Raw genomic sequence first — 16,770 nt, 5'->3', positions numbered from 1 at the left:
ATTTTAAGCCAAATTGGTGTTTATGTCTTCTTTTTCTGATTTCTTTATTACATCTCATTATTGTTATGATGACATTCTCTTTTCTTTTGGGATCTGAAAGGTTTTATTGAGAGGTGAGTTATTTCGGACATGACAGCATTACATTTATTGGAGGCCATGCCTAAAAAGAATTCATAAAAGACTTAAAGGTGAGGGTTTCTGGAAGCTTGCTTTATTTATTCCAAAAATGCTTGGCCACAATTAACCAGCCACAACCTCTCTGAATGTCAATTTAGGTCATTTTCTACCCTCACAAAAGCCCCGGACTTGGAGCCCGTGAAGCAGAAAAAAGCTGATGTAATGGGTTTAAGAAAATCTCCAAGGGGAGTCAAACCTCACCCACACAGCCCCAACTACCCCCACTTGTCTTCTGTCTAAAATCCCACCCCTCATCCAAGCCTTTAAACTCTTTAAGTGGTCTCCACCGTTGGTCAACACCCAGATCGTACCGCTTTGAAGCACACAAGTCAGAAACTTACAATTCAAACAACACAAAAGTTTATGATGGTAACCAAAAAAAAAAAACAAAGAAGATTTATGATTCACTGATTTTGATGTTTGAAATGGGGGAAGGGGAGCAGGAGACGAAGGATGAGGGGAAAGAAAAAAAAAAGAGGAGGGGGTGGTGAAGAAAAGAAATCCCAGGCTTGGCGTACACAGCAAAACGTACAAAAGAAACCTGTAACGCCTCCAGATTCCTTCTAGTTGACTATCAAAGACATGCTTTGGTTTAGAACAAGAGACTGGTGGGTAAGATAGGACTGAGCGAGCCAGTGAACCCGGCAGTGGCTCGGTTGGGTGCTGCGAGTTAATCTCTCAGATAGGATTTTTCTCCCTTCTTCTCCTCCACCTCCTCCCTCTCTTTGGGGATATCGCTATTGCTGTGTAGCTTTGAATAGAGGGACTTGTCTAACCTGATCATTGGTCAGAATAGGCACAGGGAGAGGCTCAGAAAACACATGCAGAGATGACCGCTGCTTTCAAGTTCAGAGGTGTGGAAAACCTGCCCACTGATCCATCTTGATGCCTTGAGCACAATTCCTGTCTCTCACTCCTGTGAAGGCTTTGAAAATGCGCCTCAAATGGAGTCTTCAGGTGAGAAATATCATAAAATTACACAGTTTTGGCTTTAAAGCAAAGCTTAGACGGTGTGGTGTCTAGAAAGTTGAGATTTTATCATGATGTTTTAGATACTCTGGCATTGGAGAAAGGATATATAAAATGAGTTTGCAGGTAGTGCACAAAAAATACATGGAGCACAAATGTTCTAGGCATTGAAATGATGACCCAGGAAATTTGAACGTTTCATTTGCTGCTCTGTTGAATAAACTGGTACAGTAAATAACAGGGATCTTGCTCAGCCAAGGGTTTTTCAAGTTGTGGTATTTTGTGACCCATCCAATTCCTGAACTTTGGAAAAAGACCAGAAAAATTATGTTCCATCTCTCTAAAAATTTGGATACAAAAACTATAAGAAACGTCAACCTTTGTATATTGTTTTTATTTGAAATGGAGATGTTGTTGTATTACAACACCGAGTCTTGGCAATTGTTGCTGCCCAACAATCTGGAAGGATATTGGGTAATTTCCAGAGAATCCTGATTCTGTTGTTACACAAAGATGACCATTATCTACATATGGAAATATTCAAGGACATCTGCTGATTCTTCCATCAGTGGACATATTAGTACATTCAGCCTCAGTTAGCATGTTGACATTTATCAGGAGAATTTGAAAAAGCCCAGTATGGCTTGATTTGAATGGTTGCAAAGAGAAATGTGCCTTTTTCTAAAGATATTATGGCAGCACGACTGAGGTTTTGCTTAGCTATGTCTGAATGAACGAGGCTTATTGGAAAGTTTGTTTCCAGAGGGCAAAAGAAACATAGTCTTTTTTTTTTCTTTTTTCTTTTTTTAAAGCAATTATCAGTTTGGAGTGTGTCCAAATATCCTCCTGTTCTTCCCTTTTGGGATGCCAGAACAAAACTGATCGATGATGCTCCATATTCCATGTTTAACTCTACATTTTGATCCTTGTTTTGTTTGTGTTCTTCTTTCCTGTGGAATATCATTAGCTGCTTAGGAAGTCTTGAGCTCCTGGATCTTGCTCTTCTCCAGAGACCCCCCACTCCTTCAGGTTGTCCCAAACATTGATTAGGGAAGGAGAGGAATGCAGAAAGATGAAGGTTAAGGACTGACTCTGGGACATTATTGGTTTTCACAAGGAATATCAACCCGTAAACTCCCCTTTTAAACCACTGATTGGTTTTTGTTTTCCTTAAACGTCACAACATTTTAAATGAAATCACAAAGGTAATGGCTGGAGACACCTAAAACATTCCACATGCATTTTAAACGCTCTCCGGTTCCCCACTCTTCAGCTCCCTGATCTTATTGCAGCGTGACCTCGGCCGGTTGACCCGGAAGTGATGTAGGTGAGCGCTTCCTCAGATGTAGTCGGTGCTCCAGTAAGTGTTTCCTAAAGAAAACAAGTCAGAGGCAGGAGAAACCTGAAACCAGCCCTAATGCCGACTGCCGCTCCACCTTGCTTCCCTCTCCCAGGGCTCTGTGTCCACAGAGGAGCCGATATGGGAGGAAGGGGAGTAGCTTTTACTGCCTGAACCCCTCAGTAAGTGTACACATTTCATTTAGGTGTGTGAACATGTACATGCACTGTAAGACCAGCTCGCATTCCTCCGAGCTCCGACTGGCAGGCAGTAACAATCCTCTGCAAACAGGCAGCGATTGCGGTTGTAGCTGGTCTTCAGGTTGGCCTGACAGACACCGGCATGCCTGGCCAAAACGGCTTGTTTGTGCAGTTGTCGTGAGGAAGGTCAGTCACCAAGTTAAGTGTGTGAGAAGACAAAATGAACCTGACCTTTTGAAGAAAGCCCCGTCTGTCTCCCCTCTGAGAGCGGCTGGATTACAACACTCATCTCCTGCTGTAACTGTCGCACACTCCCACACACACACACACACCCAACACGCTGTGGGAGAGTCCACGGTCACTCTGATTTCATGTCGGGCTCTTCTCTTTGATGCGCCGGGGCTTCTGTGCATGTTTGGCAAATGGTCATCTGAAGTGTTTCCATCCCCTTTAATAATATCTCAAAGCCTCGGGTTTAGGTGCAGCTTTTGATTGTGTGCCAGACTTGGATGCTGGGCTGGCCTGAAGCGATCCAACATGTCTGGGATGAACTGATCTAAAGGACAAATCTCCGTATTGAAGAAAAAGCCAGATTTTTCACTTGTTAAGTTCAAACGCATCAAAAAGCAATTTTCCACTGTAGTATGGATGGTTTTAATGCACGTTTGCAGCATTGATGAGCTGAGCGCAGCAGATGTGTCCTCAGCTGTTGGATCCGTCAGCAGGACTAGATATTCTTTTGAATCAGACATAACCATATTTCAACAGGAAATGTAGTCAAAAAAGAATATATATTTTTTAAACTTATTGGAAGATATTTGCTGTCTTTCAGTTTGGACAATCGAACATTTGGTAATATTTTGTTTTTTTGTTTGTGAAAAGTTACTTTTCATGACTTGAGCTTTTGTTTTGGATGCATATTTGACAGGCAATACTACAAAAACAAAATCATACCAAGTATTTGTCGTCTAGTTTCTACTGCAAATATCTTTGCACACTTGAAATAAGACAAAACTGACTTAAAAGTAACTTTTCAGCAAGATATAGATGCTTGTTTAGGTCTTCTTTAATGTAGATGAAATGGTACTAGTCATAAGTGAAATAAACTGCCAGTACTTCTTGAAAATGTACTTTGATGAAAAAGTACTTCTTTGCTAGTACTTTGTCAGTATTAAGGAATTGACTTAAATCAAGCTCATATTTCTTGCCAAAAATTACTTGTAAGTTAGTTTGTATTATTTCTAATGACCTGAAACTTGTCAATGTCATACCAAAATACAATAACATGTTTTTTTTTGCAGTGAAGCTCTTGACTGGGACATGCTGGACATTACTGTGTAGACAGACAAGTCGAGTGTTGTGATGCAGCTGAAAAAAAATAATGCTGGCAAATGCACAATGTCAAATGGTTTTGCACTAGGACATGGAAAGTGTTCAAAAGCCTCGAGAGCCGGTCCCAAGCGGCATCTCTTGTAAATTCTCCAGGTATGGGTTGTATTGCACTTTAAAGTCAAACCTTGTTTGCTTCGCCACCTCGGGTCGTTAGAGGTACGATGTTTTCTAACTCGCATCCGAATAAGGCTGTTACCTTACACTTGTTCTGGGACTACCTTGCCGCCATGTTGTCCTCTCGAGAGGGCAGCGTCGGATAGAGATGAAGGAGGAGGAGGGGAGGAAGGGGCAACATGGTCTAATCCCATTCCAGCAGATCGAGCAGCAGCAGCAGCTTGCACTGCATTCCACAGCGCTGGGGGCTTTAAGGGGTGGGGAGGGAGGGCAAGCAGCATTCCTTCATGGCTGGGGCCATCAAAGATGCCGCCTGACTTCAAAGGCCACTCAGAGCCAAGGTGTTGATGACTGCAATCCTCCCGTCCGTCCACTTTTAGCAACCTCAACCCCCTCAGCCCTCGAACGCACGCACGCACCCACACACAGAGCAGGCGGACTGTGGCAGGTATGTGCGCCCTCCGGCCTCCGTCCGTCCTCACCCGCTGGGCTTCAGCAGCATTAATCATAGCTCATTAAGTAGTGACATTGACTTTTGTTTTATGGTGGCGGGTCAAAGATGAGTAGCTTGAGCCAAAGCGGGGGAAGCCTCTGAACGTAGCTTCGAAATTTGACAAGAAAAGGCACAATTTTGTGTCATCACTGACTGCAAGATTTTGCTTTTAGGCACCTTACTGGCCTTTTAGAGGTTTTAGTGAATGTTTTTGGTTTGCAAGGAACATGTAGTGCCAGAAGCACCTTTCAAGTTAAAAGCTTGTGATAAAAATGTAGAGAAAAACATCTGCACCCAGTTTTCAGCAGATGTCCCTCTTCTTCTGACGTTGTTAGTCATGCTAATTAATTCACATTTCCGCCTTTATGCTGACAAAGAATTTATGGACGTGTTCACATTTATAGCTGCTCTTACGAAATTAACCATGGGCTGGAAGTATTTTTATGGTTTAATATCCTTGAATGAAGTACCATAGTCTTATGGTATTCATGTTAAAAACGTACATTTAAAAAAACAGAAAAGGTGGAAAGAGAGGACAAAATTAATTTACAGCAATTGGATCCAACATTTTTTTTATGTTAATTTTAAGTTTTTATAATTAAGCTTTGCATTAAATTAGTATACCATAGAATATAACCTTTTTTATCTGCTCTTAAGACTATTAGTGGAGCAATCTGCTCATGTAGCTAGTTTGCAGTCTGCTGCTTAACGGATATGTGTATCGTAGCTTATGGAGCTGAGCACCACACAATGCAAGCCGTAAGTGTGGCTGTGTTAGTTTTCACACAGTGACTGTTATTTTTCTCAAAATCTATTTTATTTATTTTGGAATATAAGAATAGAGATCAGGAAATGTAGCGATCAAAGTAGGGGGAGGGAGAAGGTTGCGCTGCTCTTTTCTCCATATACCTGGGCTAAATAACTTAAACTCTCAGTAAAATGAATTTAAACCACAGAAACGACATGTTGGAAAATGTAGGCAGTTTTAATACTTTAGATTACCTGAATATCAGCTGAAATGAAGCATTTCCATCCTGCCAGCTTGATTCTTTTTCTTTGTAAAGTGGTGCCGTGATGATCGCTTCAGAAGCCGGTGCAGTTGTTTCCACCCTCCCCCCTCTCTAAAATGGTGGCATCCTGCCCAACGTTGACCCCTGAACTTTGTCGGCCCTTCCTTTGTTCATGTCATTCTAGGTTTTGAAGCCTGAAGAGCTGAAATTGACACCAGAAAGACTTCTGAGTGTGTGTGTGTATGCGCACGCGCACACACACACACACACACACACACACGCATGCAGGCCATTGACGGTTTCAGGATGCACTTGCAGAGAGTTAATAGAGTCACAAGCTCGGCGTCCTGCTCAGTGTTAAAGCTGTCAGCCCCACTGACTTGTGCTACATATCGGGACATTTACATGATATTGGGTGTCCTCTGCCAGCATCCCCGGTTCATACTGAAACCATGACACTTGTTTGCTTTGCCCGTTGCTATGAAGATGCAGTAGAGGTGATTTTCAGGGAAGGTTAAGCAGGGGGCATGCAGTGGGCGGGGAGGACATGCAGCCATAGGGTGACTTCTTTGAAGCACTTATTCAGGGTTTACACTTGATATTTCTGTGGGACTTTTATTTTATTTTATTTTTCATTGATCGGTTTAGCTCCTTCATTGTTGCATAACAAATAGTCAAGCTTTTAGTTGGTTTATTATAAATGCTGGATGCATGACTACCTTGGCTGATTGTTCCTTTTGGCCCCAGTGGAGAAGACAAAAGGGAGGAAGTCTTTATGCGAGAGGAGAAGCAGAGGGATCCCTGATAGTGTTACAGCAGGAGGAGTGCCAGCCCCACCTGTAAGGCCCTCCCAGCTGCTGCGCCGCAACCGGATCCCGATCCCTCTCTCCTCAAGGCTACCAGCCCTCTTTGAAGTTATTTCTAGTGCTGGGAAAAGGAGCCAGAGAGCAATCAAGAAGGGGGTAAAGAGTGCCTGAATGAATGATATTGGAAGGCGTGTGTGTATATGCACCATGCAAAGGAACGCTGTTAAGTGTGTTCTTCCTTGTAAAGATTCAGGAAGGGTTTTTGCTCATTCCATTTGCTGTCTGAACCTATTTGGGAAGATAAGTAAGGTTGGAATGGTTTAGAAATTCAAACCCATAATCAGGAATTTTTATCGTTTATTAAGATTAGGATGTGTATACTAATTCGCTTCCTCTAAATCCTTATCTCAACTTGCCCCAACAGCATCGTTTGGCTAACACAGCTTAGCTTCACAGATGGCCTGATTTTTGGGTCATTTTCTGGATTTTGGCTCAAACGTCCTGATGTCTGAGCTATTGGGGTTCACATAGTTTGACCTAGACAAAGGCAAAAACAAGAAATATACTTTTTTTATTATTATTTTTTTCTTTAAGTTTGTACAATTTGGAACAAGTTTCTTTTTTTAAACCCCATTCCCTGAATTTGAAGATCTAAACTGAAAGTCACTCGTATCCGTCCTACCTTGACCTAGTGTGTCTGTGTGGAGGAACATTTCCAGGAGAGATTCTGGGGTTAAGCACCAGCACATTTGTTATGGGATGACACATCCCTCCATGCCAACCTTCAGGGCGAAGGATGGCAGGGGACCTGGCTATTTCCTGGAGACCCAGCAGCTTGTTGTTGGGTTTATATTGTGCAGCCTAGGTCAGTGATTCACACTGCTTGCCTACAGCATCATAATATGTATATGCATAATGCTACATTTTACTCAGTCCTAATCGGACCTAATCTGACAAAACAGACATAAATTTGTCAGGGTGTATCGATGCATCCGGTTTAGCCTTGTTATCATTTGCCTTTGGTAAAATGTTGTCAGTCAACCTGAGGCTCCATCAGACCAATCCATTGACATGTTGGGGTAATTGAAGACTGGCTTTCTTTCCTGTTTCAGAGTCTCAAAATTTCAAAGCATAAAGTGCTTACATTTATATTCAAGACTAATTATAAGTTAAACTTACTAACTTTGACCCTCTTCTTGGCTCTGATTAGCTGGTTTTGGTCGGGAGCGTTGCATTTCTTCAGACATCAATAGCAGCTCAGGGAGAAGGTGTAGGAGCTCGATCGTTTCACAGATTATCTTTCTCATATTACACTGTCACAACCTGGTGACAGTTTCAACAAATGTGCAAAAACCATTTTTTTTATTTACATATTGCAGCTTTAGCTATACCTTGGATTTCCTAATGTTTTTCTCCACTCACTGCTCAGTAAGTTGTGCCAATGCACAAAGAATGGACAAAAAATTGGTGGGGAAAAACCTCCAAGACAATAAAGGAAAGTACCAAATGGTTGAAGGTGGTTTTTAAAAAGAAAATATTGATGGCATACAATGATGTTTTAAGAGACTTTAGGGAAGTGTTGCGTCTTCTAATCAGTTGCATCTCAGAATCTGTTGAATTTCCCTTGTTGAATTTCCAGCGAACCAGGCCCGCATTCATACCTGAACATTCAGTTTTTTTTCATTCCTTTAAACAGCAGGACAAGTTGAATTTTTCTTTCTTTGTCCTTAGCAGCCAAATCAACTCCCACTTTACCTTTACTTCCTTTTAACATGACTCTTAGTGTAAGGATGAGGGATTGAGGCTCTAATAATGAGCACACAGCGACAGTTTGACAGCACTGGTTTTATTCCAGGAAGTGTACAAAACTCCCCCAATGATGGCTCAGAGGCTGTTGTGGCGCAGGGCTGGGGAGCAGCACTGGAGAAGGACTGGAAAAGGGGCTGAGGGTGACTGAGTTCAGGGCGAGAGGACGGTCAGGGAAAAATGCCACCGGGTTACCCCTCGGTCAGCCATGATGCATTTCAGGCTGAACACGCTAACCTCTTACACATGCCTGTGCTCAAACAGAGAGATGTGTAAACACATGCATGGCACCGGGGAAACAGGTGGGTGTGAGCCATGGCTGCTTGCCCAGGTTTTTCTTCTTCTAGATGGTGTGTGCATGTGAAATGGGTGCCAGCAACTCTCCCAAAACGTAGAAAGGATGCAAACGAGCAAGAGTTCCCCAATGCTAATTATTTGTAGAAACTTTACAAAGATGATCATGCATAAATTGTCTTTAGAAAACAACGCAGCTTTTATTGTTACAATAGCCTCTGCTTTGTGTATCTGGCTGAAATGTTAGAAAATTTATACAAGCTATCTCACTAAGCTTTACAAGCATCTCTACTAGATCCACTCGTTTCTTTCCCTGGCTTCCCTTTGATGTTCCATTTTAAGGTCTTGCTTTGCTGAAACGAAGATGAGCTGCCGAAAAATGCAAAACCATCGCTCATGTTTTTCCCAGTGTTTGGCCTTAAATAGGCATGCAATTCAGCAAATTTGTACGTTCATGTTCTCCACGGGTTTTCCTGGCTGCATCTGCTGGAAGCAAAATGGGGCCGTAATCTTTTTGAAGTATCTGCTTTGTTTCAGAAAGAAAAGTTTTATTGGTCCTAGGGATATTCATGTACTCATAAAGATGTTCAAAGAAGAAACTGCACAACAAATGGAGATTATTAGAGTTTCTGCACACATTGTGGTGAGAGCAGCAAAGGTTGGCTGGTTTGGAAATATATGAGGGGGGCGAATGATTTGGGAGATGAGGGAGAAAAGGTAGAAGTGGCTGCTGATCAAATGTTGATAGAAATGTCGCAATCAAAGAACAGCTTTAGATGGTAGCGATGGACCTTTATTGTAAATATCAAATGATTTTTAAATTGGGCTTTTAAGAAGCCAAAGTAGGCCAGGAAATCCTGGGGAAGAATACCTTGAAACACTGCAAAAGTCTGGCTCCTTGGAAGCAAAACGGTGGTTTAAGACTATTGCACAGAAGTATCACAAGTACTTTTACCACAGGTGGATGGTTGGAGGGGAGTGGTGAACTTAGCTGACAGGTGGAGGTTAAATCCCTGCCAGGGATTCATTGAGAGTGTGGTCTGTGTAACAGGATATTCATGTGAAAGGCAGTTTCCCCCAGAGGCCGGACAGACGGGGGCAGGAACAGATCTGCCTCCTCGTGGCACTAAGGGGGCGCCAGACACCCTCACCCATCAACCCTGGGTGCTGAGAGGAAAAGCAACGTTTTCTGACCGGAATGGTAGAGTTTGACTTGCCGGTCCAGAGTTCAGGTTCACAAATGCGTTGGTGTATCTTTTGAAGGCATGACCCACTTCAACTCCTCGTCATTCTCTCCTCCAAACCGAGCTCCTTCCCATCCCCACATCCATCGACGCCTACGTCAACATCTGAGAAAAAGGAAAAATCCCCGCGCGGTCAGAGATAATGGCGCAATGGCCAGCCTCTAAAATAACAACATGGTCCACAACAACAACACTGTCCCATTTGGAGTGCAAGAGCCCCTTGCACAATGGCCTAGTGTTCAGGGCCCAGGGGTGCAGGCGGGGCTCCCCGCTGCCAACCAAACTGTTAGCCAAGCAGGAGAGCGAGGTCACAATCACACAGCCAAACAGCGCTCTGCTTCCTGGTCCCCGCTTAAACAGAGACACTGGTAAGCAGAGGCGAAGAGAAATGCTTTGTGTAAAAAATTTAAAAAAAAATCTGAATGAATTTACTTCTTCAGGTTTGACACTCCTTCCAGAGCATCTTTAGAAAATATTCCAACAAACCTGCATGTTGTGTTTTTAGTTTTGCAGCAGAATAGCTCAGTTTCTATGCTGGGAAAAGTGTAAAAAGAAAAAATAGTAATATATGGAGAAAATGCATCTGTCTGGCGAATGGAGGATGACAAACAGATGGACAATTAGTTCAACTATCATCCATCAGGTTTTGCATTTACAATTCACAGCACTTTACCAAAAACAATCAATTCAACCCAATAAAACAGATTATATATGTTCTAACTTGATCCTTATTATCAAACAGTGACATGAAGGTCACTATTATTTAAGTTGATGAAAAGATTTTCTAGTTCAGGACATTCAGTAGATTTCATCAAGTCGTTGACTTTCAGCGTCCATGTAAGAACTCTGGAAATATGTGTCAAAATTGTGTTTCTTCCCATAACATTAAAGCAGCTTTAAGAAATGATCGGTAAATCTATGTAAGGCTGCATCCTGTGGAGTTGTGGAAAGGTTTTTCTGTTTTTTTGCAAGCTTAGCCTGAATTTTTAAAAATCTTTCATGTTTTCCTTTGTGCTGTTGAAAGACGGATCCGTTTGTCTCAAAGGTTTGCAACTGAACATCTGAGCTCATTCTTTAATGTTTCATCATAGTCCATCTAGTCTGTGTGGGAGGGCTGAGGAGGAGGAAGAGGATTCAAAGAGGACTTTTTGTTTTTTATTATTCTTGCTAGGTCCATTTTAGAAATCCAAAAGAAAACACATCAGACTTGTATTTCCTCCGTTTTGTCTTGTATTTTCAGTCTTCTGTCAGATCTCTGTATTGGGTTTCATCCTTAATGAGAAGCTGCTTCTTCATGACTCACCAGTTGACCATCTCATTTGCATTTAACCCTCCCCAAAAACACTTCAGGTCAGGCGTGTGACCCCCTTAGCCTTGTTTTTAGCCTCTTTCTTTCCATTTGGGCTACTGCACAGCTAACCTGCTCCAAGCGCAGTAAAGTGGGGCTTAAAGGTCAGGGGTCACATGCAAGAGAAGGGTATCTTGGGTCATCGGCAGTGGCCCAGGGGCCAGAGTAGTTGGGAGCTCCCTGATTGGAGAGCCGTGGTCTCTGGGTTAATAGGATAAGTAGCCTGCGGGTCAGCTTGGCCCAGTTCTAATGCTAATGCTTGAGCCTGTCTTTGCACTGTTGCCAGGTCGGGTAAAGCATTCAAGGATTTAGGGACTCCGCTTGGTTACAGTTTTAATCCAGGCATGTTTAAACTCATCATCATTTCATCCTCGTGAGCGGCTGTCAGCCACAGTTGACCTCTGTTCTTCTTGAATTTCTTGCTCATCTTCTTGTTCTTTGTTTACTTTTTTTAATTCAGTGATTTTGTAAATGATTTTCTTTTTTCTGTCAGATGATGGGCTTTGCAAGAATTTCAGAAATTTGAAAATTTAAGAAATTTAAGGGAAATAAAATGTTTCATTATGCCATTAGCTTTAACAATTTATCTTCTGCCTACTTGTATATTATTCCTCTCTGACATGCTGACTGTAGCTCTTAAATTAAAACTGTAAGTAATTACCTTTTTTTGTGAAGGTGCCCTTAAAGCATTTATTTAAGCCACTATGTTACAATTTTAAATTCCTAATAATATGAAAATTACCATTCAGTCGCTGTCTGTCTACATTATTGACCTACTTATTACTGCAGGTAATTCAGACAGTGCGTTCAGTTTTGACTTATTTCCTGGAAGGGAGACCAGCTGTTTTCTGTTTCTAAAATGTGAAAAAGTTTTATGTTATTATTATGTTTTAACCTATATCAGCGTCTTTTTATTGTTGAACAAGTGATAAAGAGCCTCGTAGTGAATGCCTTTGTGTGTTTGAAATTCTAGAGGCCACCTACATTCCTGTTCTAGGCCGCTCTGCAGCAGTCGGTGTTTGTGATGTCTGCCTCCCTCTTACCTTTAATCTGCTGCTTAGGCTCCGTGTTGGTGCTGGCTCTAAAGAGCTTTCTGGCTGAGAAGTGGGCCAATTCAGCAGCCGAAAACGTAATGAGACATCTGAGGAAAGTTTGATGCTCTGCATTCGGTGTGCTATAAGACATCTCCGTACTATTTACAGCATAATGATATACAGAGTAATCTTTACTGTCTTTGCACGTATGCACTGGTTCAATGGAAATGACGGCAACATTAATCTTTCTAGCAGTAATGTAGACAAACATTGAAAATTTCAGCAAAAATCTGCATCCTCTGCAAATAATTGAAGGTGAATAAAACCTGTTTAGCTTATTGGCTACAGTAGAAAACCCTGGTGTACCTTTTAAAACCGGTAATTGGTTGCAGAGATGTGAAATGCTTTTAAGGTCTTCTGTTTCATTAGGAAAACAGTCAATTATGATTATAAATTAGCATATTCTCTCAACATATTCAAGTATCCAAGGGAGAACTGTGCAGCTATAAGCTAGTGCTTTACTTCAGAACAACAGTTTTATTGAAGTGTGATGGAAAAGACCCCCAGACTTGAAAGGCAGTTATTAGATTTTTTAAACAAAAGGTTACAAAACGAGAGAATGCAGCTGGCTACATAGGATTCAAAGGAAGTTGCACTTCTTACTCATTTCGTTTGTCTTTTTCAGATGCATCCTTTGGGACTATGCAACAACAATGACGAGGAGGACCTTTATGAGTACGGCTGGGTTGGTGTTGTGAAGCTGGAGCAACCAGAGCTGGACCCCAGCTGCCTCACGGTCCTGGGAAAGGTAAAGAACAGACTCTTTCTGATCTGAATCGCAGAATAAAATCCACTAACCAAGTCGCCACACAGAACAAAGCAACAGCTGTGGTCTGTGTCTTCTTAAAATAGAAAACAATATCTCAAGAATTGTTGGATGCTAAACAAACTGATAACATCAAACATAAACTTTTTATGACTGCAGATGGCCGTCACCATGAATGCCATATATCCACAGCGAAACACAGTTGTGGCAGAATCATGCTGTGGGCATGCTTCAGCTGGATACAGGGCAATGCTGAAGGCAAATCTGAGGAAAGACCTCCCTTAAAGGATGCTTTAGATCAAAGTATATTATCTGACCTTCAGTTATTTAACAAAGCAGAATTTCAAACTTTAGATCTGCAAAGGTAAAAGAGACAAACTCCAAAGGACTTCCGGTTGTATTTGTAGCAAAAGACGGTTTTACAAATTACTGACCAGGATCGGATGAATTCAAATACTTACAGATTCGGGTATTTTACAACATTTAAATATGAGATGACCTGTTTACGAGTATGTAATGGCAAATAGGCTCTAAACTTCTGACTATTTAGCAGAAATGCTGCTGGAATCACAATTCCTAGCGCTGAAGTTGAAGCTAACTCAGCTTTTTTGTTTTGTTTGTTCTGATGGCTCCTTGAATATCACCATCACCTTAACAAAGGCAGTTTTCCAGCGAGAATTTCTCTGTTACAGCTGAGAGGGAATTCTGCTCCGTTTCTGGGTCTCAGCATAATCTCGGTAGCAGGAAAGTGCATTAGCATGTCTAGACGGCATAAGGGCTCCTTAAATCATGAATGGCTGCTCCCTTTCTGTCAGTGGGAAAGCACAGGATAAATGAGGCTGCAGTCATTCCCACCTCGCAGTCATTCTCAGGGGAAATGTTGGTACATTCCATTAAGCAAAACATTTAATTAGAGCATGATAAAATATTGCTCCGAGACTCCAGAGGGGTCCGAGGACAGTACGGAGGAAGGGGAGGAGGGAATCTGGGGGATGGGTGTGGTAAGAGATTTCGTTTGCATTCTCCTAGCAACGGAAAGCAAGAAACAAAATAAAGATGAGGATTAACTATAAAAGATCAAGGATAAGTTAATTAGAGGTTTTAATTTGGAAAAACAAAAAGGGATAAGCTAACAAATACACCTGAAGTTTTCCGTTTCTCCAGAAGTCTCTTCAAAGTGAAATGGTGTTTATAGTGGCCTTGCAGTGGTATACCCCTAAATATTTTTCACATTTTGTCACATTAAATCCACAAATAACACTCATTTGATGGAGCAGATTTTTTTTTCTTTACAAATAAAAATCTGAAAGGTTTTTTTGCATTACCTGGCAATAAGTTTTGCGTTTCTTGACAAAGAATTAGCAAATACATTTTGTATGCAGTCATAAATCTTAATTTAATATTTCAAATATATATGTGAGCCTCAGTGAAAATGTGCTTCAATGGTCTTAACTGTTTGGTGCAAAAAGCTGATTGAAAGTCCATTTATTCACTGCATGTTCACATCTGTTTGTGTAAAGTTGAGATGGAACCAGACATGAAAACAGTCCTTTATTAACCATTCAGACAACGAACACAGAAAGACACAATCAAAACTGACAGATGGTTTTATTATCCCATGAACATAACTTATAAATAGTCCAAATGGGTTAGCTGTGTTTTTTCTTTCGTTCCATCTTACGAGATGGGAAGCCCAAGGTTGGCCTGCTTTGCTTTTGCACTTTGCACATGGGTTTGTGGTGCATTTCTATCCTAAAGAAAAAGATATGAAACTTCACATATCTCACAAACGAGTTATTCCTTCCAGTGTGCGACACAATTAAATTAAGAGTAGGAGGGAACATTCCTCCATGTTCATCCACTATCCTGTCCCACATTCACAAAATCTTTAATTCATTTAGAGAACTGGTTTAGTGATGAAGCTCAGATCATCACAAAAAATAGAAAAGAAAAGCCATTATCACCAGAAACGACTTTAAAAAAACTATGTGCAGGTTAGAGCTCCGATTAGTTTATAGTGGAGTACTTGGTGTGTCAAACAGAATCACAAGGTCACCCCGAAGATGAAAGACCCTCACCTTCTACTCGGTGGACTCAATCAAAGCAGGCTGCTAATGAGCTGGCCATTTTAGACCTTCTCTTTTGAAGTTTTACTAAGAGACACTTCGGTCAGGATGGCAGGAATCTTGCCCTGTGACCTATTGGCCTCCATCCAGCCTCCCCAACTTCTAGACCACTCGGTTTCCTCTTTGTTTATCCAGCCAGAACTATAATTAGAGAAGGGAAAGTCCATTGTTGCATCTTGACAATCCCTCACCCCCGGGCCCAAACACAGCTGGGTGCTCTGCAATTGGCACCGGCACGATTGCCAGGCCAGACAGGGCAGTGTTTACCCCCCGCCAGTCTGCTTACTCTGCCTGGCCAGCCAGGCCACAATGCCCAGGCCTATTCTGGAGCCAGTGCCCTCCATCACACTCACCCTGTACAGTCTGGTCCTGTGATCTGCAACCCCCGCCCTGCCCAACTGGCCCCTGACTGAACCCACTTTGCTGCCACTTTGCTGTCCATGATGTTGGTATACATTTATTTCTGCTCAACATGCATTACACAGAGTTGCAATGAAATGTGCAAAAATACAGTTAATTATGAAAATGGAAAGTAAGAGGGATAATTTAACATCTGTGGAAGTAAGACTATTTAGCTGATATATGTACACTTTGTACACTTCTGTAGGATTTGGTGTGATGAAGCATTCTTCATATGAAGTACTGTTTTTCTTTCCTTTATTTGATTATTTAGTGAATCAGGAGTTTTCTGCTGCTTTCACTGAGACCGAGACGCTCCAACATCTAAAATATTTACAGTTGAGGAAGACATGGAAACGAGGTCGGTCACACCACCCTCTGAAGTCTGGTTGCAAACCAAACTAAAGTGCTGCTGTGTCATATATATGTACACAGTTTTTTCCCGTTCTTCCTGTGTGGTTCCTGTGAGAGCTCCAGGACTGTTAAACCTCTGACCTCAGTGTGCCACAGCAGCAGCTCCTCCCCTCAGAGCAGGAAAAGAGCTACAAGAAATCGGTTCCAACTACAGGAAAGTCTTTTTCAGGTGTTTTTCCATATGGCTTGATCAAAAAAAAAAAATTTCTCTTAGACCCCCAAAAAGTGTATGTGTTTTATTTAGGATTTTAGAATTACACTGCATAACTGTAAATCTGAAGAAACGGTTTGTGTGGCACACAACATTTCTCTGAACATTTTAAAAATGTAGCATGTGTGCTACAAGCTACTGGAAGGCTAAACACAGACGACTTGAAAGCAAGTCTTTTGGAGTAAATGTCTACCTGCTTTCATATCTAGAGACAGAATTTTGTTCTCTTTTATTGGATCATCAGTCAGTTTGATGTCCTCAGTGTGTCTGGTAAAACTTGAAATTTGATGTTCCCAAAGACTCATTTGGGTTTGAACTTTGGCTAGGCCATTCTAGCTTGTGGATAAGCTTTGATATCACTGTAGTTTTAACTGCCCCAGCTTCAGGTCTGATGTCTGATCGGTTTTGCTCTGTATCAGATGCTGTAAGATGCAGTGAAGGCCTGCTGTCCTCCAGCCCCCAGCTTATGTCACAGTGTCTGTCTGCAAGGCACTGGGCTCCAAGCTACTTACCAATCTGTGTTTGAATGTGGAAGAAGTTGCAGAAGAATCTAAGTTTAGTTTATGCA

The 16,770-nt window shown here is 41.7% G+C and overlaps 1 protein-coding gene across 2 annotated transcripts in view; it reads left to right on the top strand.

The window, feature by feature from the left end:
* The first annotated feature begins 12,884 nt into the window (after window positions 1–12,884).
* znrf3 (zinc and ring finger 3) overlaps window positions 12,885–16,770 on the top strand; it is a 37,513-nt gene continuing 33,627 nt past the window's right edge. For both annotated transcript variants that reach the window (XM_015020997.1, XM_015020996.1), the window contains exon 1: window positions 12,885–13,034. In XM_015020997.1, the coding sequence (XP_014876483.1) occupies window positions 12,912–13,034 (123 nt within the window). In that variant the 5' untranslated portion in view covers window positions 12,885–12,911. The remainder of the gene's footprint in view (window positions 13,035–16,770) is intronic.

The sequence above is a fragment of the Poecilia latipinna genome, unplaced genomic scaffold (genome assembly GCF_001443285.1).
Source record: "Poecilia latipinna isolate Pla-1442-1.1 unplaced genomic scaffold, P_latipinna-1.0 Scaffold2699, whole genome shotgun sequence".
In the NCBI taxonomy this organism is placed as follows: domain Eukaryota; kingdom Metazoa; phylum Chordata; class Actinopteri; order Cyprinodontiformes; family Poeciliidae; genus Poecilia; species Poecilia latipinna.
This window is presented reverse-complemented; position numbering and strand designations above follow the sequence as displayed.